Source organism: Canis aureus, chromosome 21 (assembly GCF_053574225.1).
Source record: "Canis aureus isolate CA01 chromosome 21, VMU_Caureus_v.1.0, whole genome shotgun sequence".
Taxonomy (NCBI): Eukaryota; Metazoa; Chordata; class Mammalia; order Carnivora; family Canidae; genus Canis; species Canis aureus.
The window spans coordinates 14122163-14139965 of record NC_135631.1 but is presented as its reverse complement, the minus strand read 5'-3'; the positions used below and the strand labels follow the sequence as shown (position 1 = coordinate 14139965).

The 17803-nt window shown below is 43.9% G+C and overlaps 1 protein-coding gene and 1 long non-coding RNA gene across 4 annotated transcripts in view; one reads left to right on the top strand and one right to left on the bottom strand.

The window, feature by feature from the left end:
* Positions 1-372: 372 nt before the first annotated feature.
* Positions 373-8690, bottom strand: LOC144292621 (uncharacterized). Of its 3 annotated transcripts, none has more exons than XR_013360001.1 (3): positions 8072-8690; positions 4498-4591; positions 373-1137 (listed from the first exon to the last, which is right to left on the bottom strand). It is a non-coding gene; the product is annotated as an uncharacterized LOC144292621 (long non-coding RNA). The 3 variants fall into 3 exon arrangements; XR_013360000.1 differs by lacking the exon at positions 8072-8690 and adding an exon at positions 5639-6625; XR_013360003.1 differs by lacking the exon at positions 8072-8690 and adding an exon at positions 5305-5604.
* Positions 8691-8753: 63 nt separating this feature from the next.
* Positions 8754-17803, top strand: part of NUP160 (nucleoporin 160) — a 47568-nt gene continuing 38518 nt past the window's right edge. Inside the window, exons 1-6 of the mRNA XM_077863276.1 lie at positions 8754-8911; positions 9178-9289; positions 14668-14878; positions 15467-15689; positions 17024-17102; positions 17605-17719. Coding sequence (XP_077719402.1) covers positions 8812-8911; positions 9178-9289; positions 14668-14878; positions 15467-15689; positions 17024-17102; positions 17605-17719 — 840 coding nt within the window. The 5' untranslated portion in view covers positions 8754-8811. The remainder of the gene's footprint in view (positions 8912-9177; positions 9290-14667; positions 14879-15466; positions 15690-17023; positions 17103-17604; positions 17720-17803) is intronic.

The following is a 17803-nucleotide window of genomic DNA, read 5'->3' as shown; positions in this document are numbered from 1 at the left end:
TCGCTGCCCAAATAATCTTAGTAACATTCTGCATTTCGTTTCTAAGTGAAGTCACCATCTAACCACTAGATGGCAATATGATTCCATTTATATGACAACCACAACTTGCCAGCAAATCAGTGGTTCAAAGGGTTATTTCAGTTTTCTAAGGATGCCTATGTGAATTTATTCATTTATTAATTTCTTCAAACATTATTAGGTACTTTTAAGTATCAAGAACTCTGATGGATGTGGAAGATAAGTAAAGGAATGAGACAGCTCACTATAAAAATCTAATTACTAGGTTCCTGGGAAACTGTAAGACACCCCATCAACTTAACCACCACCTTTTTGGAAGGAACAAGAAAGGAAGGAGACTACATAAAATACGCATACTGATTACATGACATTTTATTTTTTTAAACATAAAAGTTAACTATCAACAAAGAAGAAAATTGTGCATATGGAAAGCACGGTGATAGACAAGCATCTAAGAAATTATCACAGTTTGAACTAAGTGTCCCAAAGGTCAAGAGTTGTGCAACCCAGAAGTCCATTTTGACTCAGGAAGGACATGCCTGTCCTCAGTCCTGGGGAGCTTCTGGAGGGGGCTCGGTTCTGAGCCTGGAAATTAGGGAGAGATGAAGGTGAAGATCCAACCTGTCTCTGGCTTTCAGGCCACAGACCTGGAGCTGTAGGGCCAGAGGTAATCTTGAAGATGAGTAAGTCCAACACCCTCTTCTTAGAAAACGGAGGCAGGGATACAGGTGTCTTGACAAGAGTCCTTAAGGCAAAGCTAGAACTTGAACCCAAGTTTTCTAATGCCCAGCTGATGTTCTCTCCAGTATTTCATCACCAATTTTGGAATTTAGAGTAGGTCCTCCCTTAACCTTTTTCCTTTTCCAAATTCTTTTTCTTGCTGGTTCCCAGCTGGCTGCCCGTCCTTGGATAAGATGTTGTGTGCAAGTGTCTCATGTTGGATTCCCCAGGAAACAAACTCAGAGGCAGAGATTTGCATGCAGGAGATTTACTGGAGAGTGGTCTCAGGAACAGTGCCTTGAAGGGACTAAGGGAGGCAGGATCAGGCAGAAAGGGAAGTTGAGGCCTCAGGTGATCCCATACAGCACTTTGGAGCTGAGATGGCCCTTTACGGTTGTCCTAGATCAAGATGGGGGGCAGGACCTTTAGACTTTCCACATTGATTACTCACTGGATGCAGGGGGGCATTACCAAAAACAAGGCAGTTCCCTTTGTCTAAGAGCAAAAATCAACGGACTAAAATTGAGGTGTTGGGAAGGTTCTGGAGGCTGCAGGGGAAAATCTGCTCCTGTGCCTTTCCCACCTTCTAGAGACTGCCCACATCCCTTGCTCATGGCCTCCTTGCTCCATCCCAAATGACAGCAATATCACACATGTCTGAACTTTCTTCTGTCCTCACATCTCTTTAAAAGAAAAAAGATTATTTGAGAGAGACAGCACAAGCAGGGTGAGGAGCAGAGGAAAAGGGAGAAGCAGGCTCTCCGTTGAGCAGACAGCCCAGTGCAGAGCTCGATGCTGGGACTCTGGGATCATGACCTGAGCCAAAGGCAGATGCTCAAGCAACTGAGCCACCCAGGGGTGTCTTGAATCTCTGACCTCAGAGGGAAAATCCTCCTTTCTTTTAAGGACTATGTGATTACATGGGGCCCATCTCTAGGTCCTTAACCTTACTCACACGTACAAGGTCCCTTTTGCCATGTAAGGTAACATATTACAGGTGGCAGGGATTAGGATATAGACATTGGTGGGAGACCATTATTCTGTCCACCAGGCTCTGCATTGAACATTGTTGCAAGAATACTTTATAAGTTCATAATAGCCAAAAAGTAAAACAACTCAAATGTTCAGCAACTGATGAATGGATAAATAAAATGTAGTCTATTCACACAATGGAATATTGTTTGGCCAAAAAAAGGAATGAAGTCCTAATTCATATTATAACATAGATGAGCCTTAAAAACATTATGCTAAGTTAAAACTAAGTAAGTGACCACATATGTATGACTCCATTTCCATGAGATGTCTAGAATAGGTAAATCTAGAAAAACATAATATTGAGGGACACTTGGGTAGCTCAATTGGTTAAGCATCCAACTCTTGATTGCAGCTCAAGTCTTGATCTCAGCATTAGGAGTTCAACCTGTGTTGGGGCTTGAAAAACAAGCAAACAAAAAAAGGGGTGGCCTGGGTGGCTCCATCCATTGAGCATCCAACCCTTGATTTAGGCTCAGGTCATGATCTTGGGGTAGTGAAATAGAGCACCGTGTTGGGCTCTGTGCTCAGCAGAGTCTACTTGAGATTCTCTCCCTCTGCCCCTTCCTTCTCTCTCTCTCTCTCTCTCAAATAAATAAATAAAATCTTTTTTAAAAAACCATAAAAATTTTTTTAAATATTTTATTTATTTATTTATTTATGAGAGACACACAGAGAGAGAGAGGCAGAAACATAGGCAGAGGGAGAAGTAGGCTCCATGCAGGAAGCCCGATGTGGGACTCCATCCTGGATCCCAGGGTCACACCCTGAACCAAAGGCAGACACTCAACCACTGAGCCTTCCAGATGTCCCAAAAACCATAAAATTGATTAATAGCTTCCAGGGGCTGAGGAGGGGGGAAATTGGCAGTGATGTTAATGGGTATTAGATTTCTTTTGGCGATGACACAAATGCTTCAAAATTAGATTGTGGTGATGGTCACATAGCTATATAAATATACAAAAATCATTGAACTTTGGACTTTAGAAGGGCAAATTCTATGGTATGTTAATATCTTAAGTTGTTTAAAAATTTTTTATAGATAATGCCATATCCGGGGGATCCCTGAGTGGCGCAGCGGTTTGGCGCCTGCCTTTGGCCCAGGGCGCGATCCTGGAGACCCAGGATCGAATCCCACATCGGGCTCCCGGTGCATGGAGCCTGCTTCTCCCTCTGCCTGTGTCTCTGCCTCTCTTTCTCTCTCTCTCTGTGACTATCATAAATAAATAAATTAAAAAAATAATAAAAAAAAAAAGATAATGCCATATCCTTCACTTTGTAACACCCAAGAGACATTTTATATCTGGTTGTCCTTATTAGCGAGTAATGCTAAGACTGAACCCTGGGTTAAGATGGTAACAACTGATAGGAACTATATTCTTAACAAGTGCTTCAGAAAAGTTATCTACCTTACAAGAATAATACTGCCATTCAAGGATGTTACAAAAATGAAATTAGAATAGGATATATTTAGTAAATCATAAATATGGTGGGTAGAGGGGCAGCCCTGGTGGCGCAGTGGTTTAGCGACGCCTGCAGCCCAGGGCGTGATCCTGGAGACTGGGGATCGAGTCCCGCATCGGCTCCCTGCATGGAGCCTGCTTCTCCCACTGCCTGTGTCTGCGCCTGCCTCTCTCTCTCTCTCTCTGTGTTTCTCATGAATAAATAAATAAATCTTAAAAAAAAAAAATATGGTGGGTAGAAAAATGCCCCTTCCCCCCCACCCAAGAAAGATGTCCACATACTAATCCTTGGAACTGGTGACTGAGTTACCTCACATGGCAGAAGTCATTTTGTAGATGTGATTAAGTTTAGGAATCTAGAGATGGGGAGATTATTCTATTATCCAGGTAGGCCCAACCTAATCACAGCAGAGAACTTTTCCCTGAGGTCAGAGAGAGAGATGACATTGCTGGCACAGAAGATGAAAGAAGGAGCTACAAATCAAGGAATGTGTTGCCCTCATGACGATGGAAAAGATAAGGAAAGGGACTCTCCCTGACAGTCTCCAGAAAGAATACAGCACTATTGACCCCTCAATCTTCACTCAATAAAACCCATATTGGACTTGTAACCTATGTAACTGTTTAAGCCACTAAATCTGTAGTGACTTAGTATAGCAACAATGAAAAACTCATATAGTAAAGCACCAGAGCTCTACTAGGATGACACATACAAGTGAAATAGTCCAAACACAGTAAAACCCAAATTTCCCCAACCTGTGGCTAAAAGCACAGTTACATTAAAAGCATGAATACAGGGATCCCTGAGTGGCGCAGCAGTTTAGCGCCTGCCTTTGGCCCAGGGCGCGATCCTAGAGACCCAGGATCGAATCCCACGTCGGGCTCCCTGCATGGAGCCTGCTTCTCCTTCTGCCTGTGTCTCTGCCTCTCTCTCTCTCTCTCTCTGTGTGACTATCATGAATAAATAAATAAAAATTAAAAAAAAAAAAAAAAAAAGCATGAATACACTCCACTGACTTCTGTCCCCACCTACTCAGGCTGGCAGATTGTCAATCCCTGCTAAAGAGTCCCTAAAGCATTTCTGGGAGTATCTGGGGAGTGTCTGTTCATGAAATAATCTGTTTATGAAATAATCCATTTCCAAGTAATCTAGGTAAATCCACCAAGTTACTATTGAGAATTGATTTGCTGGCCAGGCTCCAGTCTCCTCGGGGAACCACTCCTGCTCTATAGGACACCAGTCCTTTCCAGGTACTCACCCTACCTCTTTTGGTCACCAGACTTCTGGAAGGCACCCCCTCCAATATGCTGGAGTCTTTAAACTGGAAAAACTGCTCTGGGGTCATTTGCACAGGATACTGTGAAAAAAAAAAAAAAAGGCCTTCTCCTTTTCATACACTTTCTACAAGAGCAGTCTCAATGCAGTACCCGAGGGCCTCAATGTTTTATAGATTTTGTAATGTACTTAGTCTTTTTGTCCTCCTAGTCCCTGACTCTGCTCTCCATAGGCATCAGATCCAAGTCCAGTAGAGGCCAGGGAGGCAGGCAAATCACAATGTACTCAGTGTACAATCCACTACAACTAAGCCCCAAATCAAATTACTACAGATTCCATCTGTCCTAAGGCAAAATTTTTTCCCAACTCCCTTTCAGTCCCTTAGCAAGTAGGCTCCGGGCATACCCATTACACAGATATGCGCCAGATATGACTGAATCCCACTAGGACTGTATGAGAGGGTGGTCTACAATTGCGACAGCATAAGTGTTTCTCCTTCAAGGAGATGCAAGAATTTAAAGGTGGATAAGGTTGAATTGGGAAAAAAAAAAAAACCTTGGAAGTTAAGGCAACAGGGAGCCCCTGAAAGATTTTAAGAAGTGCTGGAGGCTGAATGTTGTGTTCCCCCACCCATCCACATTCACCTGTTGAAATCTAATCCCTACTGTGATGTTATTTAAAGGTAGGCCTTTCTGAGGTCCAGTGTGTGGGATTTTCCACACCACCAAGCAATTAACTCAACTCCTCTGAACAGAGACCAGGTATCCCACAAGTTTAACTCAATCTTGACACTACCTACCTGGAAATAATGTCAGATCCCATAAGTTAAGGGCTCAGTCCCACAACACTGTTCCCATTTCAGATGCCAATTACAAGTCGAGGTTGTCATGTGTGCTTCTGACCACTGGCTACAAATCGGAGGTTCCCATAAGCCCCACCTTGGGTTCGATTCACTGCTAGAGTGTCTCACAGAACTTAGGAAACCATTTTACTTACTAGATGACTGTTTTATTACAAAGGATATTAAAGGATATGAATGAACAAAGAGATATATAGGGCAAGGTCCTGAATGCAGAAGCTTTTGTCCCCATGGAGTCTGGAGCACAGTACTGGATTCATTCTGGTTCACCTACCTGGAAGCTCTCCAAACCCATCCTTCTGCAGTTTCATGGAGGCATAGTTGATTAAAACATTGGTCATTGATGACTGAACTCAATCTCCAACCCCTTAAGCCTCCCCAGAGATTGGGGGATGGGGTAGAGCTGAAAGTTCCAACCTTCAAATCATGTGATTGCTGCCCCTGGCAACCAGCCCCACCATTAAGTACCTTGGGGGCTTTCCAAGTCACTTCATTAACATTAAAAAAAGACACCTTTATCTTCTCATCACTTAGGGAATTCCAAGGGTTTTAGGAGCTCCATGCCCAGTACGATTCCTAGATTTCTAAATCAGGTCACTGGGTAGTGATAGGCACATAGAGAATCACATAATAGTGTGAGTGAGGTAAAATGAGTTATGTCTTAGATATGTTGAGTATGAGGTATCTGTGAGGAAATCCCAGTGATGTTAGTAGGTACACGAATGTAAAGACTGAGAGCTCAAGGGACACGTGGCTGGCTCAGTCGGTAGGGTGTGTGATTCTTGATCTTGGAGTTGTATGTTCAAGCCCTAGGCCTAGAATTTAAACTAAAACTCTAAAAAAATAAAAGAATAGGCAGGTGGATGTCTAAAGTGAGAGTTCAAAGGACAAAGGCTTAGACTAAAGATATACATCGGGAATCATCAGAATACAGTAATCTAGTATTTAAAGCCAAAGACTGCATGAAATCCTCAGGAATTGCATACTGGAATGTGCATAGACAGGACCAAGAACTGAGCTCTGGAACACTGCAACATCAAGAGGTTTGGGGAAAAGAGAAGCAACTAGCAAAGCAGTCCAAAAAGGAACAGTTTGTGAAATAGAAGGAAATCAGGAGTGTGGTATCCTGGAAGCCAGGTGAAGAAAGTGGGCAAGAAAGCAATTCGTCGGGCAGCTCCGGTGGCGCAGTGGTTTAGTGCAGCCTGAAACCCGGGGTGTGATCTTGGAGACCCGGGATCCAGTCCCACGTCAGGATCTCTGCCTCTCTCTGTGTGTGTCTCTCATGAATAAATAAATAAAAATCTTAAAAAAAAAAAAAAAAAAAGAATGAGAGTTCAGTGTTCAGTAAAACGGATGTCATTGGAGATTTTGAAAAAAGCTCTTTCAGGGGATCCCTGGGTGGCTCAGCAGTTTCCTGCCTTTGGCCCAGGGCACAGTCCTGGAGTCCTGGGATCGAGTCCTGAGTCAGGCTCCCGGCATGGAGCCTGCGTCTCCCTCTTCCTGTGTCTCTGCGCCTCTCTCTCGCTCTATGTCTATCATGAATAAATAAACAAAATCTTTAAAAGAAAAAAGCTCTTTCAGTAGTAGAACAGGCACACAAGGCCTGATAAAAGTGGGTTTAAGAGAGGCTGAAAGAAAAGAAATTAAACAGAAAGCTCTTAAAAAATAAATAAATAAATAAAGAAAGAAAGAAAGAAAGAAAGCTCTTGAATTCTGCTGTCGCAGTGAAGAGCTCTGAGGTTGTAGACAGTAACAAAAGAGAGTAGAGATCAAAAGAGGGGTTTTGTGTGTGTGTGTGGTGAGAAGGAGAAATAACAGCATGTTTGTGTGCTTGAGGAAACAACTCAGTAAATGGGAGGACGCAGAGATGAAGATGTAAGAGAGGAGAGAACTGCTAGAACGGTGTCCTTGAGCAGGTGACCTGGGGAAAATGTAAAAAGGTTACCCTTCCGTAAGTTGAGACACTTCATTTTATAGTAACAGGAGAGGAAGGCAGAGTATGCGGGTACAGATGAAGGCAGGTAGGGAAAGGTGGTAGTGGGGGAAATTCTCTTTTTGATTTTACTAATTTTTTAAGCGAAAAGGCAAGCTAAGAATGAGGAGGAAGGGGTGGTGGTGTTGCAGGGTGGAGAAGTTGTGAAATACTCGTCTAGGACAATAAGCAGACAAGGGAAATACAGCGCGTTTGCTGGGCCGCAGTATGGACCCACTGGAGGTTTAGAATCACGTCGGAGGTGCAGAATGGCCTGTCTGTATGGCTGTATATTTTTCTCCAGCCTTGCTCAGCTGCAGATTTGGATTCAAAGTTGTAGTTTTTACCACGGCATAACAAAGAGAGAGAGAGAGAGAGAGAGAGAGGGCGCTCGGCAAAGGAGTAATTCAAATGGAATTTAAGCAGAGCTAGAGGGAAATCTCAAGGGAATTGGGGAGGGGAGGGCAGTGAAAAGGTGGTAGAACAGTGGATCATAGGTGGGATGGAGGGATCGCATTGCTAGAGTTGAAGTCCTAGGAGTAAGCTGGAAAGATGGGGGGTGGGGGGCGGGTCGTGGTCAGAATAGGATCAATGCGACAGAGAAGGGCTGAACTCGCTGGGAATAAATAATAACAACAGAATTGCTTAACACATGTTGGCTATCGAGGAAAAACCCTTTCCCCCTGAAAATCAGTACTTTCCCCCAATACTGAGCATCCACTGTGCCCTACATACGGGGAGAGCCACAGTATCTTCCAAACATCCCGATCAGGAATGGAACGAAAGGTAAATTCCTTTCACGCAGGCAAGCGAGCATGCAGATCATCTCAGCAGGTCGCGCGAAGCCTCTCCCGAACGCGCGGTGCCAGAGCACGAGAACACACGAATACAGACTCTTGAAAATTCAGATTCCAGCACAAAAGCTCCCTCCCCAGGAACTCCCCCCTCTCCCCATTCCGCGTGTCGCCGAAGGCCGAAAAGTCGACCAGGCGATTTTTACCGACCGCCAAGGACGACCGCGAACTCGGACCCCGGCAGAGGGCGCTCAGCTGCCCAGACTCCGCGGACCTCGCCCCTCCCGGGAAGCTCAGCCCGAGCCCGCAGCCCGCCGCCCGCGCCCGGGTTTTCAAAATGGAAACAAACCCGGCCCCGCCCCCGGCCCTGAGGACGCCGGGAGGAGGAGGAGGAGGGTACCGCCCCCCGGGGAGGGGGTCCCAGCCGGCTGGGCGAAGGTTCCCGCGAGCACAGTCGGCTCCCCACGCCCCCCGGCCCCTTTCTCTTCTGGCTTCCTCCTGCCCACTCTCGCTCCTCAGCCAACTGACGGAAAGCCTCGTAACGAGCGGTCGGGAACACCCTCCCTCCTCCGCAGCCTCCTCACCTGTCCGCGTCTCCGCCCGCCCCGCCCCCGGAAGTGACGGTAGCCTCTCGGCCCGGCTCGCGTCCCGTCGGGCCTTGCGGCAGCGGCGGGAAGATGGCGGCGGCGGGAGCCCTGGAACGGAGCTTCGTGGAGCTCAGCGGTGCTGAGCGCGAGAGGCCGAGACACTTTCGGGAATTCACAGTTTGCGGCATTGGTACGGAAAGAGCCAATGAGAATGAAATCCGATCCTTCCCCTCGGGCTCCTCCCACGGGTCCCTGCATGACCCCCGGTTCATACTCCTCTAAGTCCACATGCCTATAGTCCCGGGATCAGAGCTTCCGTAGTGTCCTACTTCGTCCTCTTTTCTTCCTTTTCTCTCTGTATGGATTGTCATTCGTCACTCTCTGCTTTCTCAGCGCCCTCAGTCTCTGTCATCCCGAGAGAACTGGGTGTGCAGGCTGACCGCCCTCCTTTTGCAGGGACTGCAAATGCCTTGGCTGGAGCCGTGAAATACAGTGAGAGCGCGGGAGGCTTCTACTATATGGAAAGTGGCAAGTTGTTTTCCGTCACCAGAAATAGATTCATTCATTGGTAAGTGCTGTGGTCGCCCAACCTCCCTGGAAGGTCGGGTTTTGGGGCCTTTGAATTTTCGCGGCTGTTGCCAAGAGTGTCATTCTCCGAGGCGGTAAATGGACAAGTCAGGAAAAGAGAAAGACTGTTTTCTCTTGATTGCTGAATCAGGAGAAAATTAAGGAAATGCAAAGGTCTAGGAGAGATGCCTTTGCAGGCAGCACTGGAAGCAGAGGAAATGAAGCTTATGGGATAAAGCCCCAGAGACCAGTTTTCAACTTGAACTCATTGTGTTTTTATAGTGTATTACGGCTCTCTTCATTCTACAAATACATTTGAGCTTCTTCATGTCAGGCACGGTGCTAAGTTTACTAGAGATGAAGTGGTGAACAAAAGCAACCACGTTTTCCATCACGGAAGAAGTTGTAGCTGTTTGAGAAAAGATGTGGAGCCACCTTTCATGGGGCAGTTTTATGAAGGAAAAAGACAGAAAAGTAAGGGACCACAGTATAGGTGTATAAACATAAATTTTTCTTACTTGCCTCGGAGGAAAAGTGTAGGGGCTGTGAGACGCTAATGAGAGGACCAAATGTTATTGGTAGAACAGAAACGCCTTCACAGCACATTTAACCTGAGATCTGTAGGACGTGAAAAGTTGGCCAGGCAGGGGGTTGCGGAGAGAGTAGTCCAGCAGGTGGGATCACCATATATGCAAAATCTATGAGGTAGAAAGAACTGGGCAGGTTTGACAACTGACTGGTGGTCTTTGTGGCTTAAGTTCAGCGGGTGAAATGGAAAGTGATGTGAGAGATGCTGAGATGGGGTGGGGACGGGGGTGGTAAGCAGGATGCAGATCCTTCCTAAGGATTTTGGATTTTTTTCCCAAGTACATTGACTAATCATTGGAGGGTCTTAAAGAGTTACTGATTACTAACATCATCAAAATTGCATTAAGAAAAAGTCAGTTTAGGAAAATGGATTTGGGTTAGGTAGGTATGATACAAAAAAAAAAAATCTTGTTTTTATAATGTCTCAAGTAAGAGGTGCTAATGGCTCAGTTGTGGGAGTATCTTGGAAAGGAGAAATAGATGGATTTAAGACATGCATTTAGGGATCCCTGGGTGGCGCAGCGGTTTGGCGCCTGCCTTTGGCCCAGGGCGTGATCCTGGAGACCCAGGATCGAATCCCACATCGGGCTCCCAGTGCATGGAGCCTGCTTCTCCCTCTGCCTGTGTCTCTGCCTCTCTCTCTCTCTGTAACTATCATAAATAAATAAAAAATTAAAAAAAAAAAACATGCATTTAGAAGGTAGCTTTACTAGAACTTGGTGATAGATTGAATGTGGGGTAGAAGATGGGAAGAGAAATGGAGGGAGCAAAGACAGTTCCCTGGTTTCTGGTATGACTAACAAGATACTGGGTAGTAGGGTTGCCTTTAACTAATATACAAAAGATGGATTTTGGATAGATGTGAATAATTCTTTCAAATATATTAAATTTGAAGTACCTATGTAGCAACCCCTCAGAAATATCATGTAGGCATTGATATTTATAGGTATGAGGCTCAGAAGAAAGACCTATGTCAGACATAAAAATTAAGAAATACTTTTCTAAGGCAGCCTGGGTGGCTCAGCGGTTTAGCGTCGCCTTCAGCCCAGGGCCTGATCCTAGAGACCTGGGATCGAGTCCCACATCAGGCTCTGTGCATGAAGCCTGCTTCTCCCTCTGCCTGTGTCTTTGCCTATCTCTCTCTCTCTCTCTCTCTCTCATAAATAAATAAAAGTAAAATCTTAAAAAAAAAAAAAAAAAGAAGAAAGAAAAGAAATACTTTTCTAGTAAGTGTTTAGGGATTGAGAAAATAGGAAACAAAACAAAGTCCCTACTCTCATGGGAGGAGATAGGCAATAAACAATAGTAATCCCCCAAAATAAGTAAGTACAGCTTGTCTGGTGATGAGTGGAATAAAGAACAGGGAAGCAAGGTTAGAAGGAAAGGGGATGCCTGCAGGAGATGATCTTTTATTTGGGAAAGACCCAGTGATAAGTTGACATTTGAGCAGAGGAAGTAGGTATCTGGAGGATGAAATTTTCAGGTAGAACCTTCTTTTAAAAAAAAGGAACCAAAATGTGAAGAATCCTGAGACAGGGGCTTATTTGTTCAAAGAATGGCAAGGGGCCAGGAATCTGCAGCTGCGTGATCACAGGATAGAACAATAAAGTAGCCGAGAGTCAAAATCAGGGCTTTGTTGGTAATTTTAAGGCTTTGAGTTCTACTCTGAGTTAGATGGGAAGAAGCCAGTGGAGGGTTTTAAATGAAGAAGTGACATGATCTAAGTTGTGTTTTTAGAGGATTGCTATGGCTGTTATGTTGAAAACAGAGTATATAGCAGGGAAAGACTGGGAGCAAGGAGACGGATTAGGAGGTTGGTGCCACAGGCCAGATGAGAGACGATGGCAGCTTAGACCAGGATAGTACTGGTAGAGGCAGTGAGAAATATTCTGATTGTGGATATGCTTTAAAGGTGAGTTTGTTAGAATTACTACTGGATCAGATGTAGGGTATACAAAAAGAGAAGAGTCAAGAATGACCTCCAGATTTTTGGCTTGAGCAACGAAGTTACAGAGATGCCATTAATTGAGTTGGAAAAGAGTGTAGGTAAAGCAGGTGTTTTTCAGGTGTGCTACTCTAGGCATTCTGTTTGGGACAGGTTTCATTTGAAATCCCTGGTAGATATCCAAGTGGAAGTGTTGAAGCAGTAGCCACTTCAGTGGAAAGTTTGGGCTGAAGATACAGATTTGGGGATTGCTGGCATTAGATGGCATTTGGGATCCCTGGGTGGCGCAGCGGTTTGGCGCCTGCCTTTGGCCCAGGGCGCGGTCCTGGAGACCCGGGATCGAATCCCACGTTGGGCTCCCGGTGCATGGAGCCTGCTTCTCCCTCTGCCTGTGTCTCTGCCTCTCTCTCTCTCTCACTGTGTGCCTATCATAAATAAATAAAAGTTAAAAAAAAAATTAAAAAAAAATAAAGCTGTTACACTGAATGAGATCACCTAGAGATCACCTGCACTATTGGCATTTGGGGCCAGAAAAGTCTTTTTGTGGGGGACTTCCCTGTACATTGTAGAGAATTGAACAGCATCCCTGGTCTCCACCCAGTTCAGACCAATAGCACCCCCCTCCCAGTTGTGACAAGCAGAAATATCTCCAGACACTCTTAAATGTCCTTACAGAGTGGGGTAGAATGACCTCCTATTGAGAACTTGTGTGGATGAGAGGAAAGAAGAGGTCTGAGGACTAAACACTGGGGGCACTCCAGTATTTAGGAAGATAAGGAGACCGGAAAGTAATAGCTAGGGAAGAGGTGAATGAAACAAGAATGGTGTCCCAGAAACTAAGGGAAATATTTCAAGGAAAAGAATCAAAAACTGTTAAGTACTGCATATAAGTCAGAGAAGTGAAAATAGACCTTTGAATGGTGGAGGTCATTGGTGAGCTTGTCAGAGACTGCTCCATTGGGGTACAAACACCCAAAGTGGCTGAGCTCTGGAGAGAAGAGGAGGACAAGAGTTATGAGAACAACTCTGTAAGGGGCATTGCTGTGAGAGAAGCAGAGGAATCAAATGGTAGCATGAGGACCATGCAATGGTGTGGAAGAAATAGAAGAGTATATTTATACACAGTCAACAGCAATCATTAAAGGATTGGAACTGAAGAAAGTGAGGTGTTAGAAAAAATATAGATATGTCAGAGGGGGCAGCCCGGATGGCTCAGTGGTTTAGCGCCGACTTCAGCCCAGGGTGTAATCCTAGAAACCCGGGATCAAGTCCCATGTCGGGTGCCCAGCATGGAGCCTGCTTCCCCCTCTACCTGTGTCTCTGCCTCTCTCTCTCTGTGTCTCTCATGATAAATAAATAAAATCTTAAAAAAAAAAAAAAAAAAGATACGTCAGAGGAAGTGTGGGAGTGACTGAGCAAGGAGCTAGTCCTTAAAGAATGAAAGAGGTCAGTAGGTAACTGCAGTGGGCAAGGGTCACAAGTGGTATCTAGTTGCACACACTTGAGAGCTGAGTGGCTTGGGCAGGGAAGGAGGAACCCAGAGTGACAGTGACGAGCAAGCAGGACAACTGTGCTCTACCTTGAGAACCCCTCCCTACAGGGAGTGTGATAGAGAAAGCTTACCACCATTAGAGAAGGCAGGTGGGAAGGGGGTCCTCAGGCAAGATCCAGGACCTACCTTTAACCATAAGGCAGGAGAGTGAAGCAATTGCTCAGAGATGAAGATGAGGATCCAGAAAACTGTGCTGATGCCATACCATGAGTTAGTAGAAGGTAGCCTGAGGAAATCGTCAGAGTTCACATGGTACGTACAGCTTTGGGAGTAGATGAGATATGCCTTGAGAGAATATGTACAGTAAGCAGATAAGATGACCCAGGATCAGGGTTCGAGGAAATAAAAAGTAGGAGTCAGGTCAAAGAAGAGAGAGAACGCCTAGAGATAGGAGAATAAAACCAGGAGAGGGTAGTATCACAGAAATCAAGAGACTTCAGGACAGCATGGTCAAGTATGTGGAATGCTGCTAAGAGGTCAAGTAGGAGCAAGACTGAGGAATCCAGTGGAATTGGTGTGGTGACATTGGTGAGAAGATGGCAGGTGGGAGAGTATGAGGGAGGCGAGGAAGTAGACAAGACATGGCCACAGAGGAGAAAGATACTGGAATAGCTACATCATGGCAGGAACAGGGCGATAGAGAGCAGCCAGGGAAGAGCATATCTGACTATGGAGAGAAAGTTTTAAAGAAGGAGAGATGGATGCAGGAAGGACATACTTGAGAAAGTCAGAGATTGCCCTCAAATTGCTGGAAGACTTGTTCTTTGGGGAAGTATGCAGGCAGTATGGTACACAAGGTGATGAGAAGTTAGGGCTTTCCCAGCATGGTGTTTTCTATGATTCAAAGCTACCATATGGCAGAGATGCACCTGAAGAAGTCTGCCCTGCATCCCAGCAGGAACAAGTCATAGAAGGGGAAATAGTCAAATTTATTAAGGTCACTATAGTATGATGCTGTGGTACTAATAGTGGAGACCACGTTTCATTGCAAGTGATGGAGGTGTGCGGTGTGGATTTCTTTATAGTGGGACTTAATTCCATTGAGTATCATCATTCTAAATAAACGGGCCATCAAGTTTGGAAATGGCTTTATCGTAATAAGATTTGAATTTTATGTTCTATGTTTTGTAAGTCAACGTATTGTGATGGTTCGGATTGTAAAAGTTGATCTGAATTTATTTACCCAGAGCTTTCAAATTAGGAAAGTTCACTTGGAAACTACTCCCATATATTTCAAAGCAACACTCAGAAAGAAAAGCATAAACTTTGTAAACAAATGTCTCTTTTTTAATAGGAAGACCTCTGGAGATACATTGGAGCTGGTGGAAGAGTCACTGGATGTAAATCTGTTGAATAATACAGTTCGCCTCAAATTCCAAAATTGCAGCCTCTTACCTGGAGGGGTTCACATCTCTGAGACTCAGAATCATGTGATAATCTTGATATTAACCAATCAAACAGTGCACAGATTACTTTTACCACACCCTTCCCGGATGTATAGGAGTGTAAGTTGGTTAAGTGTAATATCCTTTGTATCCCAAATTACTTTTCTGGCTGTCAGAAATTTAATGCTGGAGCAATATCCTTTGGAAATTGAAGGAAAATTGGCTTTATTAGCCCTCACCAAGCATACTTTGATAGTTACTATTTAAAATGATGAGATACAAAAAAAAATAAATAAATAAATAAAATAAAATAAAATAAAATGATGAGATACATTTTTAAGTTGAAGAAATCATTTTAAAAAAAAAAGAACTACCTTTCCTTTTAGGCTCAATTATTTCTTACTTAAAAGACTTGTAGGGGCACGTGGGTGGCTCTGTTAGTTAAGCATCTGACTTCATCTCAGGTCATGATCCCGGAGTCCTGGGATCCACCCCTGTTTCAGGCTCCTTGCTGAGCAAGACATGGCCACATCCTCCCTCTCTGTCTGCCCCTCCCCCTGCTCATGCAGGTGTGCATGCTCACTCTCTCAAATAAATAAATAAAATCTTTAAAAAAAAAAAAAAAACTTTTATAGCAGGGTTGAAAGGAACTGAGGAAAATTCAGCGTATTCTGATTTAATGGATTTTTCTTTTTCATTATTCCACAGGAGTTGGTAATTGAAAGTCAGATGCAGTCCATATTTACTGACATTGGAAAAGTTGACTTCAGGGATCCTTGCAACTCTCAACTGATTCCCGCAGTACCTGGACTCTCCCCTAACTCTACCACCTCGGCAGCCTGGCTTAGCAATGATGGGGAGGCTCTGTTTGCTCTACCATCTGCTTCTGGGGGAATCTTTGTTCTTAAACTGCCTCCTTATGACATACCTGGTAAGAATGGGAACTGAAAAAAAAAAAAAAAATGGGAACTGAACTTGGACTTAATTTTAAAGAAGGAATATTGGCATTAAAACACCTTAGAAGTCCATATCCATCATCCAAGGCAGGAATCGCCTCTCTACACCCTTTAAATGATCACTCAGTGTTGCTTACCTAAGGAGTCTAATGCTTTTACTGGGTTTTTGTTTTTTGTTTTCTGAGAAGGAAAGATTTTATACAGTGGATGAGGAATTGTAAACCTTTGGAGTGTGGGAAGACAGATGACTATAAGATAGCCTATTCTGAGGCCTGTAGTAGAGACAAATTGACTAGTTATCTATCTTCAGGTTGAGGTTCTATAATTAAATTAATTGACACAAGGAAGTTTGCTGCTGATAACCTGCTCCAAGTCACCACTATCTCTTGCCTGGGTTATTGCATTAGCTTCCTAAGTATCCCTCAGATCCGTACTTACCTCTCTACAGAGACTTTTGGGACAGACCTACACATTTAAAACCTTAGTAGAGTCCTGTCACTTCATTGCTCAAAGCCCTTGAATAAGGGTTTGTTCTTCATTAATTCTGAATAAAACCAAAGTCCTTGTATCGCTTTACAGTGACCCCCTGCTGCCTCTCTAACCTCAGCTTCTCTTTCCCTTCACCTTCTATGCACTAGCCTCATGCCTTCTTGCAGTTCCTTGAACATACCGGGCACAATCCTCCATCAGGGCTTTTGCCTGAGATAGTCTTTCTCCAGCTACTAGCTAGTTGCCTCATTCCCTCAACTCCTCTAAGTCTTTAATCAGTGATTCCTCAGTGTGAGGCTTTCCTTGACCACCCTTTCCAAACTGCACATACATACACATGCATCCCCCACCCCAGTATTCTCTGTTTTCACCTATTACCATTCTGCTTAATTTGTTTACTGTCTCAGCTTCTGCCTTCCTCCCAGTGGAATGTAAGTTCTATGAGGATAGATGGTTTTTTATGTTTTGTTTACTACTACATCTTCAGTACCTAGAACTGTGCCTGGCACATGAAAGGAAACCAGTGATTCTTTTGGAAAGAATGATTGTTCTGAGCAGTAGAGTTACTGTTTATAAATGGCACAAATTTGCCCTAGGAATAGGTGAGTGTTATTTTTATTGATCCAGTAATGATTCAGAGTATTTTAAGTGGGATGTATGTGGATAGGCTGCATCTTAAAACTTTTTTAGTATAGAAACATAGAAGCTTGTCATCTTTTGTAAGGCCCTGATTCGTGGTTGCATCCTTCTTGTTGTTGGGTTTCTCTGCGTCTGGTCAAGAGGTTCCTTGGATATCATTGGTCTATTTTCAATCTTGTAGGGATGGTGTCAGTTGTGGAACTGAAACAGAGTTCAGTAATGCAACGACTGCTCATAGGCTGGATGCCAACAGCCATCAGGTAAGTGGTGGCTGGTAGGTAAATCAAAGGGCCCAAGAATTTAATGTTTGCACTGGTCAGCACCTATTAGTAATTCCAGTCTTCCTTAAGGCAGAGAAGCATCATACTGGAAAGGAGAGGAGTCTGTAAAACATCACATTCTATCTTAGGAGAGCCACACTTTGGATAACTTGATAGCAAAAAGTGATTTTCTGTATATATCCTCACAATATTCTTTTCAGAGCTCTGCCCTGACTTACCAAATCCAATTTTATGTAATATTAGAAATAGAAAGTTTTTGATGATTAGAAGTCTATTCCTGTCTTATGTAGAACCTTTTTAAAAGTATCATAGTGATTTATTTTAAGTCAAATAGAAAATAGTCTTACACCAGTACGCAAGTGCCTGGCTTTTTCTGTTGACTAAGAGTGTACATTTAAGACTGTATTTTATCTTTTTAATTACAAATTCTAGTCCAATATTTATAATACTAAAACCCTAAAATCAGGCCTTATGTTTTTAGAGGTGATCAGGGGCCTTCAGATCGTCCCTTTGCTCTTGCTGTCCATTGTGTCGAGCACGATGCCTTCATCTTTGCTCTGTGCCAGGATCATAAACTACGAATGTGGTCTTATAAGGTAAATACTACATTTATAGTTACTGGAAGTTAAAATAGGAGTGTGAATTATAAGAAAATTGAGGTCAATCTTGCTGTTTCTCTC